Here is a 20799-nt window from a genome sequence, read left to right on the forward strand (position 1 = left end):
CTTCGCCACTCTGCACACGGCCCCCACCCTCCTCTCTCCACGGCTTCGGTGACGTCACGAAGACCCCCGCCCCTTCCTGCCTCGCCTTCTCTTCCTCCCCACCTCCACCCGCGCGCCAGTGTGATTCCAGAGAGCGCGGGCGCCGGCCGCAGCGTCATCGCTGGCTCTGAGCGGCCGCTTCGAGTCCAGCCTCCTCCCTCCCGGAACAGCGCGCGGCGGCGGCACCGACCGACACCAGCGCCGGTTTCTGCGCGTGCGGCGGCGCTTCCGTCCGGCCCCGGAGCCTCGCGGCGCAGCAGTAGCAGCGCGAGCCGGCGCGCGTTGTGTAGCAGGATCCGCCTCCCCCGCTCCCACCCCTCCTCCGCGCGGCGCGTCTCGCTCCGCGCTGCTGCAGAAACAAAGGAGAGGAGCCGCGGCGGCGCGAGCTCCTTGCCGGGCCGGGACTTGCCCCCGCTCGCGCCGGGACAGCCACCCCTCCCTCCCCCTCCCCCCCCCCCCCCCCCGCCGCCGGCGCCTTTGTCTGGCCTCAGCAGAACCGACCACTCGCCCGGGGCCCTCGCCAGCGGCCTCTTCGAGCAGGTCAGTGGCGCCCCGCGGCCTTTGTGTCTCGGCCGGGCGGCCGGCCTTCGTGGGTGTGGAGGGGCCGAGCAGCGCGCGGGGGGATGGGGCGAGCGAAACACTCCGACCCCTTAACCCGGGCTAGGCTCCCCCGCCTGTCCGGGGAGAAGGGCCCCCAGCCCCCGAGCAGAGGGCCCGGCCGCGGGGAGGGGGGTAACGAATGGGGCCCTTAGCCGGCGGGCCGCGGCTGCTGGGAAGAACAAAGAGCCGGAAGGGGCTGAGGAGGCCGGCGGCACCGAGCGAGCGGCTGGGCGGCGTGACTCAGGGCTTTTGAGAGGGGCCCAGCAGGCCTGGGGCTGCCGGTGGCCGGGCGAGGAACAAGGCACGTTGCCGCTCTCGCGGCTCGGGCTTGAACAGCGCTACCCCCGGCGGGTGGCTCCTGCCGCGGGAGGCTGGGGGCGCCCTGCCCTTGCCTTTGTTTTTCTGGCCTGGCTCAGTTTTGTCTTTGTCCGTTTCGATCCATATTCTCCGCGTATCTAGGGAGCGCCTCAGCTCCCTTTCTAAAGCGCAAAATGCCCTGGGTCAATTCCGCTTCTGGGGGTCTCCTCTGGAGGAGGATGTCAGGATAAATAGAGATTTAGGTCAGCCGTCCCTTTCTGCCCTATCATTGATGCAATTCCCATCCATGGGTTTAGTATTGATTTCGGTATAGCTTTGTTTTTTCTGTTCTCCTCCTTTCCCCCTCACTAAACCCGTTTAAAAATGTGAATGTATCTGGTGTGAATATTGCAGTTTGGTTAAAAAAGCACTTTTGCGTGGAGAACTAAAGTTCACTGCTGCTGTTTTATGGTATTTTGTGAAGCCCACTCCAAATTCATTGTTTGTTATGTTATTAAAGTGGCCTTGAGTTTAGCTGTAATTCACAACAAAATACCTCATATGTAGTCTTCAGCATATAGTTATCAAGTATTTTCCTGCCCTGGTTTAACTTGTGTAACTAGTAGCTATCCGGGTTACTGTAATAGAATCGCTAGCTGAGCTAATGCAAGTTGCAAAACATAGTTCCTCCTGTAAAAGGAAACAACCGCGAACAAGAACCTTAACCTTTTAATCAGTGTCTTCCTTCCACCTAAAAAGGAACAAACTGATATGCAGGCAAATGCTTCTGTTGAAACCACCCACCCAAAAATGCTGAGTACTGTGTGTGTGTGAGCAAAGGCAGTGCAACAGCAGTCCTCTTTTGGGCCTCAGATCATACTCAGCTGTTTTGTCTTTATGCTGTATGTTAAAAATGGTAATGGCTGTTTGAGATGACTAGCCCATGATGCTGCATTTTCTAAGTATAATTTAAGAATGTCTCCCTCTCTCTCTTCAGAGAGGAAGCTGTAATCATCCTGTTAATTGGATTTTATATTTCTCCATTACAGTGGGTGTATGCTTTGCTGCTTCAGTTCTGTGGGTTGTGTAGGAGTTGGCAACCTTTTGAGATATAAATAGAAGCTGATTTCAGAGGCCCCTGTTGACGAGGTTGTGTGTCTGAGCCTCTTGCTCAGCCTGTCACATTGCAGCCTTGTGACAGGCGGAAGCTAATGCATTCACCCATGTGACCTAAGCTTCTGAGAAATATTAAGGAAAGCAGGCACACGTGATACTATTATAAGCTGGTTTCAGAGTAACAGCCGTGTTAGTCTGTATTCGCAAAAAGAAAAGGAGTACTTGTGGCACCTTAGAGACTAACCAATTTATTTGAGCATGAGCTTTCGTGAGCTACAGCTCACTTCATCGGATGCATACCGTGGAAACTGCAGCAGACTTTATATATACACAGAGAATATGAAACAATACCTCCTCCCACCCCACTGTCCTGCTGGTAATAGCTTATTATAAGCTGGTTTTCTAAGGGAAAGACAGAACTGAATGTGTGACATTAAGTGGATGACTGCTAAATTGTGAGGTCCCATCCTAGTTGGGAACTGCCACAAGTATGGTGCCACAAGTACTCCTTTTCTTTTTGCGAATACAGACTAACACGGCTGTTATTCTGAAAATAGTCATCTGAGCTTCCCAGTACATTAATCCAAAGGTACAAATAGCATAATTTAGTTTCTGGTTGATAAATACTTATTAAGGGATGATGAAGGTATATTTGTCTTCATACTGGTGAAGTCTTTTAAAGGACATGGTTAGTCAGGTGATACTTGGACCTGGTACAAGAAAAATGAAATGGTGCAATTTCTTTAACAGTCACTGTAAAATAACAATTTGTCCTTTTTAATTAGGGGCATGTATTTGTAGTAGGGAAAGAATGTGCTGACAGGAGCCATGAAAGTGCTTGTATTTACATTATATTCAAAACAACAATTAAAACCTAAAGCTAGATTTAAATAGCAAGTGGTAAAACATGTCTACAATATCTTCATTTTTAAGAGGAGCAAGTTGGAGTACTGGAGACTCATTCATGGATGCTGACATGTTTAGAATTATTAAAAGGAACACCACTTAATGAAAATTAGAATCATAAACTTTAAGGTCAGAAGGGACCATTGTGATAATCTACTCTGACCTCCTGCACTATGCAGGCCACGGAATCCCACCCACCCACTCCTGTAACAAATCCCTAACCTATGTCTGAGCTATTGAAGTCCTCAAATCATGGTTTAAAGACTTCAAGGTGCAGAGAATCCTCCAACAAGTGACCCAGGCCCCACGCTGCAGAGGAAGGCAAAAAAACCCCAGGGCCTCTTCCAATTTGCCCTGGAGGAAAATTCCTTCCCGACCCCAAATATGGCGATCAGCTAAACCCTGAACATGTGGGCAAGAGTCACCAGGCAGACACCCAGGAAAGAATTGTTTGTAGTAACTCAGATCCCACCCCATCTAACATCCCATCACAGGCCATTGGGCATATCTACAGCTAATAGTTGAAGATGAATTAATTGCCAAATTTAGGCTATCCCATCATATCATCCCTTCCATAAACTTTTCAAGCTTAGTCTTGAAGCCAGATATGTGTTTTGCCCCCACTGCTTCCCTTGGAAGGCTGTTCCAGAACTTCACTTCTCTGATGGTTTGAAACCTTTGTCTAATTTCAAGTCTAAACTTCCTGATGCCCAGTTTATATCCATTTGTTCTTGTGACCACATTGGTACTGAGATTAAATAATACTTCTCCCTCCGTGGTATTTATCCCTCTGATATATTTGTTAGCACTTATATCCTCGGAATATCTAAATTGTAAGGCCTAAAGTTACTATAGATTAGAAGAAAATATTTTCTGTATTTTTAGTTCATCTGGCAGTACTTTGTATAGTCCACTGTTTCTGCTGTTTAGCTGATCAGTTCCATCTGCATGGGTCCTTAAAATAAATGAAAAATGGTTGTAAAACCACAGTTTGGTAGAAGCCTATGACAGGTGTCAAAAAGGCAGGTCTTGTCAAGGTAATGAACTAGAGATCTAGATCAAGAGATGTCACTAACTTTCTGAGTGACCTTGTGCAAGTCACCTAATTTCTTTGCTTCAATTCCAGATCTGTAAAAGCGTACATGTAACTGTTCCTTTTTGCCCCTTGGTGTGCCTTATCTAGTTTGTAAATTTTCTGGGTCAGGGATTTTCTGTGTATTTACAGTACTTACTATAGTGGGCCCTCAATCTCCCTTGGAGCTGCACAGTGATATGATACTCCACTGTAGTTTCAGCTACTATAATATCCCTAAAGAAAGGCTTATCTTTGGGAGACGCAGACCTTTAGTTTACAGAACTATGTTTTGGTCCATAGCAAGCACCTGTGTATCAACATATGTATATTGGGTTGCTGTGAACCTTAAATGAGTCTTTTCAAATATCTGTAATTCACTTTGGATGTAACTAGAGAGGGAGACACTAATATGGAGAGGCTGTTTTGTCAAAATATCTAGCTCTCCAAGTTTTAAAAAGTTCATTGTGCCCCAAAAGGTGTATTGTTTTAAAACACAATTTTTCTAGTGGCCCAGTCTAATATTTTAATTTGCCCTGGATTTATAGGAGATCACTTAATTATACTGTGCCCCTGTTATTATAGTGCTCTTGGGAGCCAAGGGTTCCTTGCTATATCAGGTTTTCTACTAAACTTGCATTGCAGAGATAAATCACTAGTGAAGGTGAGGTATTTGTATTGTTAATTTTTGCTGTTTGTTATGCAGAGGTGAGGACTTTTATTATCCAATGCCAGACATGGGTACCTTTCTATAAATTCTTGAGCCAGAGTACTTTGCTGAGCTTATGGAAATGAGTAGGCTGTGTAAATGGGTGTATTTTAGCAGCCAATGCGTTTCTTGCAAGAGTTCTGTTCAAGTTTGTTGCAAATGCAACTTTTAAAAGCACCGAAAAATAAATTCGTGATGTTTCAGGAATGCCTGCTGACCCTGTATGTGGGAGATTCTGCACACATGTTGCTGCCAGTTAACATACAGTGTCAGCTTTCATACAAACAAGACTTGCTCTGTTTTGGAAATTACTTCTATAGTTAAAAGTGCATATTGAAATTGACCGTTGGCTAGTACTTGTAGTAAACTTCCCCACTCTGCTTTATTGAGTGTATTGCCAAAATACAATTTGTTAACTCTGAGTTGAAATTATCCAGGACCCACATATCCTATAAGCAGTGAAAGCAGTTTATTTGCTGCCTAGTCTGTTGATAAATAGATTATATTGATTTCCAGAATTGATTAGTGTACACAGATTTGGTGTGGTTTATTCAGCGGATCTGACTTCCGGAATAGAAAATACTCAAAATGAGTGACAGTGACACAGGTTTGTTTGTTTTTTTTACTGCTCAGTGATGAGTGAAGTGAATCTGTTCATAAGGGTGCATAATTACATGTACCCTTCTTCCAACCTACGTGATATCATTGAAATTTTTCTACTAGGATTTTAGAAAGGTATAACAATATCTATGTTTTCCATTACTGCAACTTTACTTTTTCTACAAATATCAGCATTCTTAACAAAGGCTACATTTGTGTTATGTAAATATACTAATGACTGTCTCCTACAAACTATGATCGATTTTGGTTACATGCCAACTTTTAATGCAGTTATCTGGTTTTATTTACAGCACAGAGATGGCTCAGGAGACGAACCAGACCCCAGGGCCCATGCTGTGTAGTACTGGTTGTGGATTTTATGGGAATCCTAGGACAAATGGAATGTGCTCCGTCTGCTACAAAGAGCATCTTCAACGACAGCAGAATAGTGGCAGAATCAGTCCAATGGGTAAACTTCTTTATTTGGAGAAATGTCTGAGAAGATGGCAGGAATTGTAGGACAAATGTTGGAGGCAGGAACATCTGCAATGGCTATGCTGAAAACAAAATTATGTTGATTTGTACATTCTGGACAACACACTATACTTGGTGCCCCACCCTAAGTCTCTGCTGAGCACTTGATCCATATATTTAGATGATCGCTTTAGTTGTATTTCATTGGCATGCAGTTTTAAAGACACAGCAATCTAATCAAATATCAAGTAATTGGGTGAGAACAGCTAAACTAATATTATACATAAGTATGCTTGAGTAGTTATTAATTTATATTCTACACGTTTACTTAACTTTCAAATTTCTATTGCATAGGAACAGCCAGTGGTTCAAGCAGTCCTACCTCAGACTCTGTATCAGTTCAGAGAGTAGATGCTAGCTTAAACTGTGAAGGTGCTGCTGGCAGCACATCTGACAAATTAAGGTAAGTTGTAGATTACTGTTTTGAGGCTAAACTGAGTTTAACCCATAAAACAAATAGAGGGTTTATACTTAAAACAACCATGGTGTAGGTGTACTGATATCACCATTGTAGTTAGTTTCTGGAGGAATAAATAGCTGACAAACTGTCTCGTGGAGAACTATGATTGACCGATGCTTTGTGAACTTAATTGAAGATTGCTGATGTAAGTGGTATACGATGTTTGGTATTAGACGGCTGGATATTGCAAGAACGCTTTCTTGATTCTTAGCTGAACAGCAGTTTGCTACATGGCTTCTTCAGTCTTCTAGAGCAGTATTTCTCATCCTTTTTGATACCAGGGACCAGCTTGCTGCCTTCCTAAACTGTGTTGGGGAGATCTTTGGGACGGGTACTGGTCCATGGACCAGCTGTTGAGAAATACTGCTGTAGAGTGAGTGAAGTAATTATTAAAAGAAGCATCTTTCATTACTTTCTTTAAATATGGTAGAAGCTATCTCTGTAGTGGCAAAACAAATAGTTTAAACTGCTGAGAATATTTAAGTAGAGTTTAGACAACACATACATTTAGTGTAAACTCAAAACTAACATGAATTGCTTTTTCTCATTGAACGTAACAGAAATGTACCTGTTGCCGCCTTGCCCGTAACACAGCAAATGACAGAAATGAGCATTTCAAGAGAGGAAAAAGTAACACCGAAAACAGAGACAACAGAGCCAGGTGTGCCATCAAATTAACTTTGAATACAACTAGTGGATTTTAGCAGAAGTTGACAGTTTATATTTTACCGTCTCTTCCCTCACCATCATAATACTGTCCTAGGAAAAATATTAAAAACTGAAGGTGGTGGTTCTGAATATTTGAGTGTACGTTTGTAGTGCTGAGAAAAATAGCTGGGGCTAAATTTCACCTTTGGACATGCACACAATTCCCATTGAAGACTTTGACAAGAGAGCAAGTTCGGCTTTTAAACTTTCAGTTTAAATTTTGAAACACTTAGAATTGTACACTATTGTTTTTAGAATTGTAATTTTAGCCCTCCGGTTCTTTTCCCTTACAGGGCTAAAATGATAGAAACCTCTGTTGAAAATCTAGGAGAACCTTTGTCTCAAATTTCTGTTGGCTTGTGGACATAAATATGGCTTCTTGTATTCAGCCATATTAGAGAAGGAAATGCAGCATTTTTGGAGGATAAATAATTACTTGAGCTTACTGGCTAAAAATTTTTAAGACTATATATTTCTTTTATAACTCTGTCCCAGGGCTGTGCTCTTAGTTTAATGCATGTGACAGACAAGTCTGTTGAAGGATGGACTGATCAAGCACCTGTGGAATAATTGATCCATTGTTCTTGAACTGGAGTGAACTTAATCGTTGGGCCATATTATGTTCATAATCCAAGCGGATGCTTTAGAAGTTGTACTTTTACGTTGGGAAGGTTACAGATACTTTACAATGGTATTTAAAGAAAAGAAAAGTTAGAGCATTAACTTCTTTGTGAAAAGCAGGTCTACACCAACAGATACCAAGTTCTTGAACCAATATTTTTGTTAAACTGTCACACACAAGTTTGAATAATGTGTATATTATTCTACAGCTACTAACACTAATGTTGTCTTTTCCTTTCTCCCATTTGGTATGTGTCCTTCAAAACACTTCATTTAAATAGCTTTATAAAATTGGTATTTGTTTTGTAAATGCTGCCATAGTTTTAAACAATTTTTTCTGTGATACTTAGACAAAATTACCATTTTTCAAAACTGGAAAAATCTGAAGGTGAAGAGTCGCAGGAAGATTACATTAACTAGCCCTTTATTTCTGTCTAGGTTTTTTTCCTGTTTGAGCTGCTTTCATGTCTTGCATTAAACTGTTTTGTATTCATACTTTGGCTCTGGCTATTTGGGATGTAAAAGAGGTGTATCAGTAATATGATTCTGTGACATGGATTGATAAATACAAGTGTATGTATTGCTCTGATGCTTTTTGGGGTGTGTACAGAGTTTAAGGAGACTTTTATAAGCTATGCAAGTTTCAGATTATCTCCTGTAACTTTGTCGTGTCCCTTTTAACAATGCATCTTGAGGTCATACCTGAGAGTGCCAATGAGGAAGGAAACAGTATATGTAAAATAAGGTAGTAATGACAGTGTGGCAAGTGAGTCAAATTGAAAATTCTTAACCATTTGAAATTAGTTACCAAATTGCAGAAGTCCTCTTTGAAACTGATAACTTGTAAGCTTCTGATCTCATTGGGGATGAACAATGACAATCGACACCAAAAACTATGCTATGCAAAAGAATACTTTAGTCTTTCTATGCTAACAGAAGCTGCATGGCGAAAGTTGCTTATAACCATTCTTAATTTAAAATATTTGTTATTAATTACCAGGCTAATAGCACATGCCTCTGTGGAACTCAAAAGCCAGGATTTTTTTGCGGTTTAGATGGAAAGGAACAGAAATTGCATACTGGAAGTACATGTAAATACCTGGAAAACCTTAAGTTGATTTTTTTTTTTTTTTTTCCCCCACCCTGCTTTGAAATCTTTACACTGGCACGCTTCCAGCGTATTTGGCTCTTTAGTAAAACTGCTCTCTGCTCCAGTGTTTTGTCTCCAGTCTGTATTCCTTAAACTCTACATATGGCCATTCAACGGGTATCTTAAAGCCAGTTTTGCCAGACCATAGAATCTAGCCTCCCTCTAATTTTTTGTTTTTTATCAAGTCTTTATATTGTGCCCACTATAGTATCTGAGCACTCTTCAAAACTGAATAACTTATGTGTAGACTGTTCACGTCTTTCTTTTCTTCCTCCATCTGGCAGCACCTAGGATTTCTTAGATTCTTTCCTCAGAACAGGAGGAGGGAAAATCATGGGGGAAATAGTCTATGATAACACTGTATCAAGGAGGAAGGATTTGTTCATCTTAAGTCATGACCAGATTTAGGTTTATTGTCATCTGCCACTCTTTAAGAGAACATCACTGGGCAGGCTTGCTGAAAAGGCTTTGGCTGCTCCTCTCACTAATCTTGTCCTGTTTAAGTTCGATAGTCTGCAAGTATCACGGTTGTTTGGAGGGTTCATGATCACAAAGAAAAAAGATGTCCTTTGAACAGACTTGGTCAAAGCCCATTTAGCGTCTTGAGGATAAATACTAAACTTGATCCATTCACTTAGTGAGTAGTCATTAGAGACCTGAGCACTAGTGTCATGTCCTTCAACTTTTATCGCATGTGGATTTGTGGGTGCGTGCCCAAATACAACAGTCTGTGGTCACAGATGCATGGAATACCATGGCGTGGGTCAGACTTGTGCCTAACAGGATGCAGTCTTCTGGCGAGCTATAGATAGAAAGGTGCTTTTCTTGCTCCTGTTGCTATTTGGAGGTCTAGTTTGAACTCCAAAACCACATACCATTTCGTGACATTAGGAAAGAGAATTCTGTTGGAAAAAAACTTGTTGATATTCTCATTATTTCCCTCTACCCACCATCACTTCAGTTTTTCAAAGATTGAACTTCAGCTAGCTGCTCCTCCAGAAATAAATATATCCAGGTACTGTGACAAGTAGTGTGGCTATTACTAGCATTTGGGATGAAGATATTTTGAGTATCTGTGTATTGTAGGCTCTTCGGATTATGGCACCTGGCAATCTCTCCCAGAAGCTTGTAGATGTCAGAGTTGGGGAGAGAATGTGTAACACTCCATAAACAGTCTATCAAGAAAGGGTAAGCAAATAGGGCTTACCTGCATCTACATGTCCTAGTCTTTCAAGTAACTGAAACTTTTATCTGTTTCCATCTGTTTAATTTTATCATTCATCTAGACTGTAAACTGTTTAGGGTGGGAACTGAACGTGATGTATATGCTTAGCATGTTATTTTCGGATGTCTAAGTGTTTGTTTAAACGAAGTCAAAACATAACCTTCGTCAGCCTTACTGGGTGTGAAGGGGAACCTTAAAAAAAGACATGTTTAATCATTTAAAAGGGGTGGTTTGCATTAAAGTCAGAGTCTTGACCCTTGTAAAACTACATTGCACTTTTGGATTTACAGTCCAAGAAAAGCTTCTTAAATGAAACTAGACTCAACCGGGACCCCAAATGTTCATGGGAGAAACCACTGAAAACTAGCTTTAGAATGAGTCAGTTTAGTTATGCTACCTTTACTGCCATACTGAATTTACTGTAATACAAGAATGTCTAGGTTTGGCATAAATGTGGGCTGTTGCTCTTTTCTAAATTACTGTAGGAGTGTTCGTATAGGAAAGTGGAGAGCACTCTCATAGGCAAAGGTAACTCTTCTCTCTCTGAGAATAGAGCTCATAGCAGGGAACTGTGTGAACCAATGGTGTAATAGTCAGAAATGTAGCTGCTGTTGCAGTCTTAGGTCTGGCCTACACTAGAAAATTAGGTTGGCATAATTGTGACTCAGGGATGTGAAAAATCCATACCCCTGTGCAGTGTAGTTAAGATAACCTAAGTCCCTGTGTAGACAATGCTAGGTTGACAGGATTCTTCCATCAATTTAGCTACCACCTCTTGGGGAGATGGATTACCTACACTGACAAGAAAATCCCTTCCATTGGTGTAGGTAGTGTCTACACTGAAGCACTACAGTCTCATCTGGCTATTGTTAAATTGGAAAACCCATATTAATCTCATTTTATTACAAACAGTAGTGCTTTAATCTGGAATGTGTTGTTTGTGCAGTAAGTATTTTATAGCTCAATGCTTTTAGGGTTTTTCAATTTTTTTATTTCTGAAATCAAGTAAACTTATGTACAATTTAGATTGTTTAAAGAGTAGGTGGTCACAGTGCTTTACCTATTAAACACTGGGGGGAATCTCTCAAAGGAATACTAACAAACACAACTATATACTTGGTTTACCATGTGACCTTAAATTTAAACTTTCCTGTATACATTGATATTCAAAGTAGGTCTTATGACTTACATAGCACTTACCATGAACTTATGATACTTTCTATTCATAGTTCTTTATGAAGGTAGGTTAAATAACGCTTACCCTTCTCTCCATTTTTGCATTTAAATGGTGAAGTGGCCATATTCCTGACTTACTAGCACGTGGTGTAATAAACACAGCTGTAGGTTTATAGCTAAAGATTTCAGTATTAATATAAAACCTTAAACGTGGTATTGTATATGCTATGAATTTTGCATAGTTTCTGGGAAAGGAATGCAGTGTCTTGGGCTGTACCTACATTCTTGAACAAATGCTCGTTGTTGAATTATTCAAATTTAATCTGGAGCTCTCATTTCAGTTTGCTTTATTTTTTTGCTTTTTCCATAGTTGTTACTCAACCAAGTCCATCAGTATCTCAGCCCAGTACTTCTCAGAATGAAGAGAGTGCTCCTGAATTGCCCAAACCAAAGAAGAACAGATGCTTCATGTGCAGAAAGAAGGTTGGCCTTACAGGTATATGAAAAGGCTTTGTCAATACTTAACAGCTTTTGTTGACTAGCATTTGCATTTACTAGTCCTCTGGATGGAACATTGTATTTGGTATTTTCTAAAACTCACTTTGGGTAGGAAGCATTTCAGAATTCATTGGGATGAGACCCTGTGAAACAGCTGTGTTTTTTGAAATGCATGGAATCTTTCTTTTTTCATGTATTGCTCTTACAGAATAGTTGTAGTAAATACTTGGTTCTTTGTCTGTAGTGACTAAGCTTTAAAATCATAGTTTAGCTAGAGCTGAAAGTGACACTGCTTCCTTTTGTTTGTACAGGGTTTGACTGCCGATGTGGAAACTTGTTTTGTGGACTTCACCGTTACTCTGATAAGCACAACTGCCCATATGACTACAAAGCAGAAGCTGCAGCTAAAATCAGGAAAGAAAATCCAGTTGTTGTGGCTGAAAAAATCCAGAGAATATAAACTAAACTACTTGTGAAAAGACTGACTTTGTTTTTATTTTAATATATCCTAGGAAAACATTAAAGAGCAGGTGCATGGCCATTTTCTTTTGATGTTCTCCAGAGTTTTACTTTAGTCTTGTCTGTCTTATTGATATTTCAGGATGTTTGGGTGTTTGTTACAGGCAGAATTGGATAGATACAGCCCTTTTAAAATGTATATGCCCTCCCCAGAATAAAATTGGATTAAGACCTGCACAGAACGTTATGAATGCACAGAGGACAAATTGTCTAGTTCACGTGTGCCAAACAAATGTATCAAATCTGCATGTCTGCAGCAGATCTGCCTTTTGGGAATGTAATTGAGGTAGATCATCTTTAGCTAGTGTTATGTGCCTGTTTGGGGGAAAAAGATACACCAGAAAAAAGTTGGCAGTCTACTTCTACCATAGTTAAATCTTCTCCTATCTTTAATTTCCACAGTTCATTGTTTTGAAGCAGAATGTGAGCTCACATAGGGGATCCACCTTACATAGAGGAGTGTTGGTGCCATATTTAAGATATAGTTAATGTTTAATAAATGCAGCAGGAAAAGTGAGAAATTGATCGTGTGAACGATCCTGGAAATGACTACATTATATAGTTCAGAACAATCAGAACAGGTTCCCAAAGGAAATGCCCTCTTAAAAACTTCATGAACTGGCCTGCAACAGAAGGTTTGTCTGCTTTACTCTTGCATAGCTAAAAATGTTGTGTAGCAGAATGCTGTAAGATTTTTATTTACAAAAGAAAAAAAGCTATTTGTTTTTAGATTTACCACAGCAGCTATATCAAGTAACAATATGTTGGAATCTAAGTTGCAAAGATGTTTGAGCAGTTTAATTTTTCATGTATCTTCATGTTGGGTTCAAGAGAATAAGAGCTTTTTTATTTAATAGTTAAATAAAATAAGGTGGCACCATTCTGCATGGAAAACCATACCCAATGTGGCTGCTGTAGACTTGAGTGGTACCTGGCACCACTCTGAGGGCTGCTTTATCATTTTTAATTGTATTTGGGTGTAGGACTGTAGTGTTCTTGGGTGTATTGCATGGGCTGCATTATCTACAGCATTGTACAATAACTCTAGAAAAGGCAGTATACTTCACTGATGCTTGTCTGGTAATATCACTTCTGTGTTATAATGGAAGTTTTTTGTGATGTATGAAACTTGTTTTTTATATAAACCAGTACAGTTTAGACTAGTGTTGTGGTAATGCCTGTTCTCATCTGTAAATAGTTAACTATGTACACAAGGCTCTACTTCTGATTTTTATTGCAGTGTTCAGTCTTAGTTTTTACTTCACTATTAAAAGCATCAGGTTTTTTGCTTTAACTTTGTCCTCCAGTTCTGAGTTATTAGATATACAAATGTGTACAGATAGTTCATATTTATGTATTGCACATAATCATGCTACCCAGCATCTATGCTATGTTGTATTATGTAAATAATAAAATCATGTACAGAGGGAAATAATTCCTTTTGTTATAGTTCATTGGGTTTTGAGTTACTGGATAACCCGAGGCTGTCTTATGGATGGGGGAAGAGCTGCAACTAGTTTCTGCTCTGTGGACTTTTTTTTTTCTATGTGCCTTAAGTCTGTATATTTCTAACCTGTTTGGCTTTCATTTACCAATTTAAGATGGCTTCTTTGCGTGAGAAAATCGTAGCAGATGGAATACAAACTAATTTTCTTGGTGGCCAGATTATTTCAGCATATAACACCAACATCATGTCTACAGGGAAGGAGGAGAGCATTAGCTGTGAACTCAAAGGCTTTTTTTTTTTTTTTGGCTGCTTTGCCTACGAATCTATTTCCAATGGATCTCTGGGACCACATAACTAGTATACTGTACAGCACCATTTTATCCAAACCTTTGAAAACAGGAGCATTTTCCACTGGGCCCTTCCCTGGGATCTATACCTAAATGTGGATTTCAAATATGGGGCTGTGAGAGTTGCCCTTCCCAACTATGCAAAGGAGCCACAGGTTGGTGTGCATGGCACAAGGTAACTTGTTGGAAAGAGGCAGCCTTCACCAATGGATAATACATGTGAACTTGTAATGGAAACTGAGATAAAAGTTGTCGTCCATCCAGTCTACTGATTCTGCATGTGCTTGCTTATTGTCACTGCTTGTTCTTATGACATGGGGAAAGGGCTTGCTCGGGAGCTTCACATCCCAAGATGAGGATAATCCATATCCGTATAAGCCAAAAGGAACCACACTAAAACAGTGAAAAGTACCGTTTCTCCAACCCTGGAATTTAAAGTAGAAAGCATAATGAGATCTGTTACCTTCTGATCCTGAGTAGAGATTTGCACATGGATATTTGAAGAGAATGCAGGTTGGGAGTTTGTGGATAGAGAACCCTAACTATATTTATGCCATCAAGAACAGTTTGTGAAAACATGTCAGTTATGTCATGGGTCAGTATGACTTAGGGGTTATCTGAGGAAGTATGGGACACTTGAATTAAATTTCACGAGTTTAAATTCATGTGGTGTTTCTCAAAAATCCCTAATTGACAGCTATCGTTTACATCACTTCCATCCCTTTCTCAGACAAATGCCCATCCCCAGGACTTGTAAGATAACAGAGTATATTGTGTGGGATCTCACACACTGCTCCATCCAATCACATTTAATCTACATGTAAGCTTGTTACAGGTGAGGTTTGAGTATATATGAAAATTAGTCATTTAAAGAAAGCAAACAGGTGCTTAACATAGCACTTTAGATAAAATTAACTGCAAACCAAATGTGCTGCCCCAATGAATGTGGTTTTAAAAAAAATCACACCAAAAACGTGGAAAGATTGTGTAAATTTTTGAAAATTGCTTAAGTCATGTGTGGATGGATGCTTTAAAACAATTTACATAAAGCTTTGCATTACCACACAGGTCTAATTTATTGCTGAAATTCTTTTATGCAAGAGTCATGCTTAGCATGGCAGGGGCCAGGCCTTTGGGAAGGTGAATGTGGCTACTTAATTCTCTGCCCTGTCCCAGTGCAGTAGCTCAAGCTATTGGATACTAGCTTGTAGCAGATAGGTGTACCCACTGAGGAAATCCTCAGCAGTACAGGAAGTGTCAGTTTCTCTGTTTTTGGAACAAACAGGTACGATATCTGGTCTGCTCTACTAATGAACCCAAATTCAGGCATATGGGATGTTGGGTATTAAGACCTCTTTATTTTAATTGTACTGGTACTGAAATAACCATACTGCTGATTTTAGAGTTGTAATACCACTTAAAGCTGGTCTAACAGCCTAAGCTTTCATTTCACATTCTCATTGCAGTGTAGCATGTTGCATCATATCATGGTTTATGAAAACTGAATTTCCTTATAAAGTAACCTTTTCCAAAAGCATGAACGTTCATATTCCAACCTAGCCTTCAATGGAGACTGACATGACTGAGGCCAGAGCTATTGGCTAATTTTTATGCTATGTATATTCATTGTGTACTTTATTTTACATGTTAAAACCTCTAAATGTAAATTCAGAAGACAAATGCCCAAGTGAAGGGAAGAACGGTTTAGCGTGCAACATTACTGAGAGGATGTAATTGTCTACTTGTACTAGTGTAAACACCAAGGTTGGAGAAGGTATATTGTTTAGCTTGTTATGAAGGGTACAACTACAAGAAGGGCATTAGTTCAAGAAAAGGTAACTTCTGTCTTCTATGATACTGTGAGTATTCCACTTTTAGAAAAAGAAAACTGGTTTTAAGCACCTCAGTCAATGGACTGACAATCTTAATAAATAGTTAGAAAATGTACTGTTGAGCAATCTGGCATTGGGAAAGGGATGAAATAGTTGACTTCCTAGCAGTGTATGTCGTCATATGATCCAAGTACGTAAGAGCAATCCACCTTAGTACTTTAATAGATGTTAGTTATTCTAATTAGATGGCTACTCTGACCATTTTTCTGTATTGATGGGTCTTCAGATTTGAAGTGGTAGATAGTTAGAAACAGGAAAACCACCTGTCAACAAAGAAACCTGATCACTTGATACTAGACCTCATTTAACATTAGACAACTATGCTGAGATGGTTTTTATCTAACTGCAGAGTACAATAAAAATATGCAGTCCTGGAGAAGTGTTTTTTTTAAATGTCCAATGATTTTTCCTTACAATAATGACCACTTGCTAATGCTGTACAAACATAGGAAGATATGGAGGAAGAATGTATAAGTGTAAATGTAAATGTAAATGGTCAGGTTGAGGATGAGCACATCTCATTTTTTTCCTTAAAGCAGCCACATTATGGAAACCCCCAGATCTTCAAAATAGTCTTCACCTGGCAAACCCAACTATGGTTGCTATTCCCTAGATGGAATGGGCAGGACAGGCCCCTACAACACTTCCTTCTAAGCTGCCACCATAAGATGTCTGGTTTTTCCTAAACCTTGGTGATTGCCCTCTGCTATGTTGGCCCTTTGGGGCTGCTAGGCACAAAACAGGGCTGGAAGGCCCTGACTTGCTCCTGGCAACCACTTCTGTACTTGGTGCTTTGGAAATGCTTCCTAATCTGATTAGGATACAGATCCTAAACACAAATTCACAAATACTGTAGATATAACCCACAATAAGTATAACTACTGGTTTAGGAATTGGTTGGTTGCTTAGGCACCAAGGAATAGATTTGGTTTCACTCTATGTATATACAAGGATAATGACTGGGTGTACTTTCCTAGTTTGCCAACAATTTAGATTTTTCTCTCCCAAATTTAGAATGAAAGATCAATGTCCTAAATTCTTAGAGAAATTTGGCCTTTAGACTGCTATGATTTAATCCTCTGATTTATACTGTAGACCTAGCTTCCATTGCCTACAGTGATAGAGAACCCCTCCCCTTGCTGTAGTGTCTACACTGAAGTGCTACAGAGGTGTAGGCGCTGCTGTAGTGCTTTAAATGTAGACACTAGGCTTCTGACTTTTTTCAAAAACTCCCATGTGTAACACCAAGAGAATAGCCTCCTAACATTATACGCTCTTATACAGCTTTCTAGAAATTTCTCACAATAGAACCAATTTTAAAATTGCAAAAATTGGTAACTTTTTAATTTATAAATATAGCTGTCAAATATTTCACTAACTACCTTCAAAAAGTACTTTGGGCATTTTTTTTAGAGTTCATGAATGGATGCTAGTCTTAAAATGACTGAGGCAGCAGATTTGACTACTGCAGTGACTTAATATCCATTTTTTGTGTTAGAAAAATGAGACATCATTAAGCCCTGAAACTAAAAAGTAGGGGTGTGTGGAGGAATGACCAAGTTTAAAAAAAAAATGGAATATCTTTGGGTCTGATAAATATATTTTAAGCAAAAGTTAATGGGATATAAGTTCTGCAGTATAATGTCTGTGGAAATGGCAAACTGATGGAGGGGAAGCCTGCTATTCAGTTTCATTATTGCCTACTGAGCTTTATAGTGCATTATATTCAATATACCAGAGATACAAAGGAAAACTTGAATTTTTTCAGGCATCAAACATTTGGGTTCTGGAAGATGTACAAAAAAGTTTATAGATTGCAGCACTTAAGTAATCCCACACATGATGTTTTAAAAGAGACCTTTTAAAATTTTAAATGTCCTTGTTAGCCTGAAGGTATGCATTCAAAGAAGTCCTCTGTCCCCTACACTTTTGGTTGCAGAAAAAGGGACAAAAAACATACTAGTTTGGCCTAATTTTTTTAGAGGTAGGTGGGAGCCCACATGCCCTTACTCCTCATCTCATTTCCAGTACTGCAAACACTATGTCAGGCAAACAGAAGATTTAGGACCCTGAACTAATCAAGAGGGAGCCATGGTGCCAGAAAGGAAGGGGAAGCCTTAAGTCTGGTCTTAACTTGAAAGTTTTAATAGTTTAACTATTTCAGTTAGGGGTCTCTTTTCTTTTTTTTAAGTGACCAGCTATAATGGCAAAAGCCATAGTATGAATGCAGTTATATTGGTCTGAAGGTGACTTATATCGGTGGTGATCCCCTTTCTGTACAGTATCTGTATATTGGTACAACTATGTCCACACTAAGGTATTAATATCACTTAAACTATACCAGTATAGTTAAAACGGTATAGTTTCCAATGTAGACAAGCTCTTAGGGACTAAGGCAGAGGCACTAGGTCTTGTGTCAATGCTTCAACCTTCTGCAGATGTCTTGAGAGCTATGGGAGCTATCTGCCTTTGACCACATGACACGAGGGCAACTATGCCTCTCAAGACCAATGTCGGTCCATAAATTCAGTAGTGATTAGTTTGTCAGTCCCCCTGTGCTGCAGGAAGCAGAGTCAGATGTTTTTGATTGACTGGACTGACTCACTCCAGATAACTCCTCCCATTACAGAGCCCTGCCAGAATTTGCCCTGCCTCTAATGTTGTAGCAGTGTACTCAGGTGCTCTGTAGAATGACCATACCATGATTAACTTTTCTTTTTCCCTTTTTTCCTACGGTCTTTTTTCTCTGCTCTCCACTTTGTAATGCAGAGCTATTGCCTTGGGAAGGGCCATTAAAATTCACTTCACAGTTGCCTGGAGCGCCATGGGGACTTTAACTAAAATCTCCCTCCAGATTAGCATTGGTCATGGCCAAAAAGCAAAGTAGGGAAAGGGCAGGGTCTGTGCACAGCATCCTTGGCTGAGTTCACTGAAGGAGGAAAGAGTTCCTTTTATTCCACTAGTATTGGTACTCCTGCAGTTACAAAGCAGGCTGCCAGCATGCCCCATAGGACAGCCCAGCAGTATCTACAAACTAACAAGAGACCCAGAGAGGACAGGTGTTGATACCAGGAGTTTAATATGTGGCTACTGGCATAGACCATGCCCCATTACTAAGTGAACTACAAAGGTCTCAGGAGCTCCAGCCTACTGATCTGGCACCGTCATCTTCCCTCCCCTCCCCTCCACCAGCCAAAGAATCATGATGGGGCTACATATGTTGCCAAGGACTCCTCCTTCCCTCCTCTCTTCCCCCCACTACTGCACATGTTGTGGTCAGGACATCCCATCTATTTCTGAGGGGTGCTAACAACCAGTAATGGCACAGAGGAAATCAATTTCCTGCTACTGCCCCTTCTTCCCTTTATGGCAGGGTCATAGTGGCCATTTTGGAGTCAAAATCTTGTGCACCCCAGGTAGCCATTTTAGAATTAACTCTCAGCCTGCCGCCTTAGTGATCATCTTAGAGTGCTTTCAGCTGAAAAGTGCAGGCATAGGGCTTCGTCTCTGAACTCTTACGACTTTGAATCCTTGGCCCTCTATCCTGCTAGTCATCCCTTTAAGTGGAGTAAGGGTCTCTGACACAAAAACCCCTTGGGAAAGGGTCCCCTGTTCTTTGTGAACAACTCTCACCTCAGATCTGAGAAACTCACTACACCAAATGGCTTACCCTTCATTTTACTCTTTATGGATACCCTCTATCTACAGAAAACTCGTAATTTGTCAAGATTCATAATCATTGTGAGATGTATGTACAGGTAACATTTAAGGAATAATGTACTGAAAATATGCTTTATGTACTTAAAGTAGAAATTAGTCACTAGAAGATAATGTGATGGCCCATTTGGGCAAGGAGGAGTTGTCACCCCACCCTGTCTGGTTGGAGATGCAATGCAAGGTTCAATGGTTTAGCCTTGTGCAATACTAAGACTCTGAATGGGAAACCATCAAAGGCTATGACAGACAATCGAAGCCACTTACAGGTAAAAAAGAAACTTTATAAGACAGCGGTTTGCCTGATCTGTGAATGGAAACAAAAGGTTGTTTCTGTATAACACAGTGGCGAGAGAAGTACTCTGTGTCCATGCACTGAGATAACCCCTGATGGAGCATGGTCTCCTTTTATGAACATTTGGATCCTGAGAAACCAGCTATCTCTGCAACAGACTGAACTTTGTGGGGGCTGGGAGAATCTACTTTATGAGATGGGAAAGGTAACTTGATAAGCATTGATCTAGGTTCAAGTTTTATGATTTTGTGTTGTATTTATAACTTTGTTTCCACCACTCTCTCATTTCTAGTTTAAATCCTTCTTTAATAAATCTACTTTTTAAGGTAAAACTGGTAAACTAGAGTACACTGCTCCTTTGGATGTAGAGGATCTGGAATTGCTGTTTGTAGCCTCAGGTTGGATATCAAAGCGAGACTATTCTAAGGGACTCAGGCTTGGGTGGACCCGTTGTTAACCTTCAAGGTGAAGTTAGGACTGGCATAGCCCTGAAGACACTGTGTGAGTGGCTGAAAGGCCGGTGGTGGGAGGGAGATGACACCAACTTACCACAAGAAAAAGACTCCCTCTTGCTGGAGGCAGGGGATAACATGGTGAACCACCATGTGAACAGTTTTGCAGGTTAGCAATCTTGGGCATCACTACATACCTTCACAAAACTCAATAATGTGGATAGACTTCAAACAGGTGAAGCAGACCATGCCAGGAGGGGGCTGCAAGCCATAGCGCATCCTTAGTCCACCCAACAATTGATAGTGATGGGGGGAGGGTACTAAAACAAAGAACTCCCATCACTATTGGATTTATGGACCCATCCAGGACAGTCAATGAGAAAATTTGTCTCACTTACCCGGAAATTTTCATTCTGGGTAGG

The 20799-nt window shown here is 40.6% G+C and overlaps 1 protein-coding gene across 1 annotated transcript; it reads left to right on the forward strand.

Annotated features, from left to right (window-relative positions):
* Window positions 1-338: 338 nt before the first annotated feature.
* ZFAND5 (zinc finger AN1-type containing 5) lies at window positions 339-13665 on the forward strand. The gene is made up of 6 exons (XM_048849918.2): window positions 339-579; window positions 5651-5808; window positions 6168-6276; window positions 6894-6994; window positions 11584-11709; window positions 12023-13665. The coding sequence occupies exons 2-6, from the start codon at window positions 5658-5660 to the stop codon at window positions 12169-12171; spliced, it is 636 nt and encodes a 211-aa protein (XP_048705875.1). The 5' UTR covers window positions 339-579; window positions 5651-5657; the 3' UTR covers window positions 12172-13665.
* The last annotated feature ends 7134 nt before the right edge of the window (window positions 13666-20799 follow it).

This window comes from Caretta caretta, chromosome 5 (assembly GCF_965140235.1).
Source record: "Caretta caretta isolate rCarCar2 chromosome 5, rCarCar1.hap1, whole genome shotgun sequence".
Taxonomy (NCBI): Eukaryota; Metazoa; Chordata; order Testudines; family Cheloniidae; genus Caretta; species Caretta caretta.

What these genes read in the sequence shown, in the direction of transcription:
- ZFAND5 (XM_048849918.2), top strand. Translation starts at nt 5,658, where the DNA reads ATGGCTCAGGAGACGAACCAGACCCCAGGGCCCATGCTGTGTAGTACT. An exon ending in AACAGAGACAACAGAGCCAG is followed by an intron (nt 6,995 to 11,583) that starts GTGTGCCATCAA and finishes CTTTTTCCATAG; the next exon opens with TTGTTACTCAACCAAGTCCA. An exon ending in AAAGAAGGTTGGCCTTACAG is followed by an intron (nt 11,710 to 12,022) that starts GTATATGAAAAG and finishes TTGTTTGTACAG; the next exon opens with GGTTTGACTGCCGATGTGGA.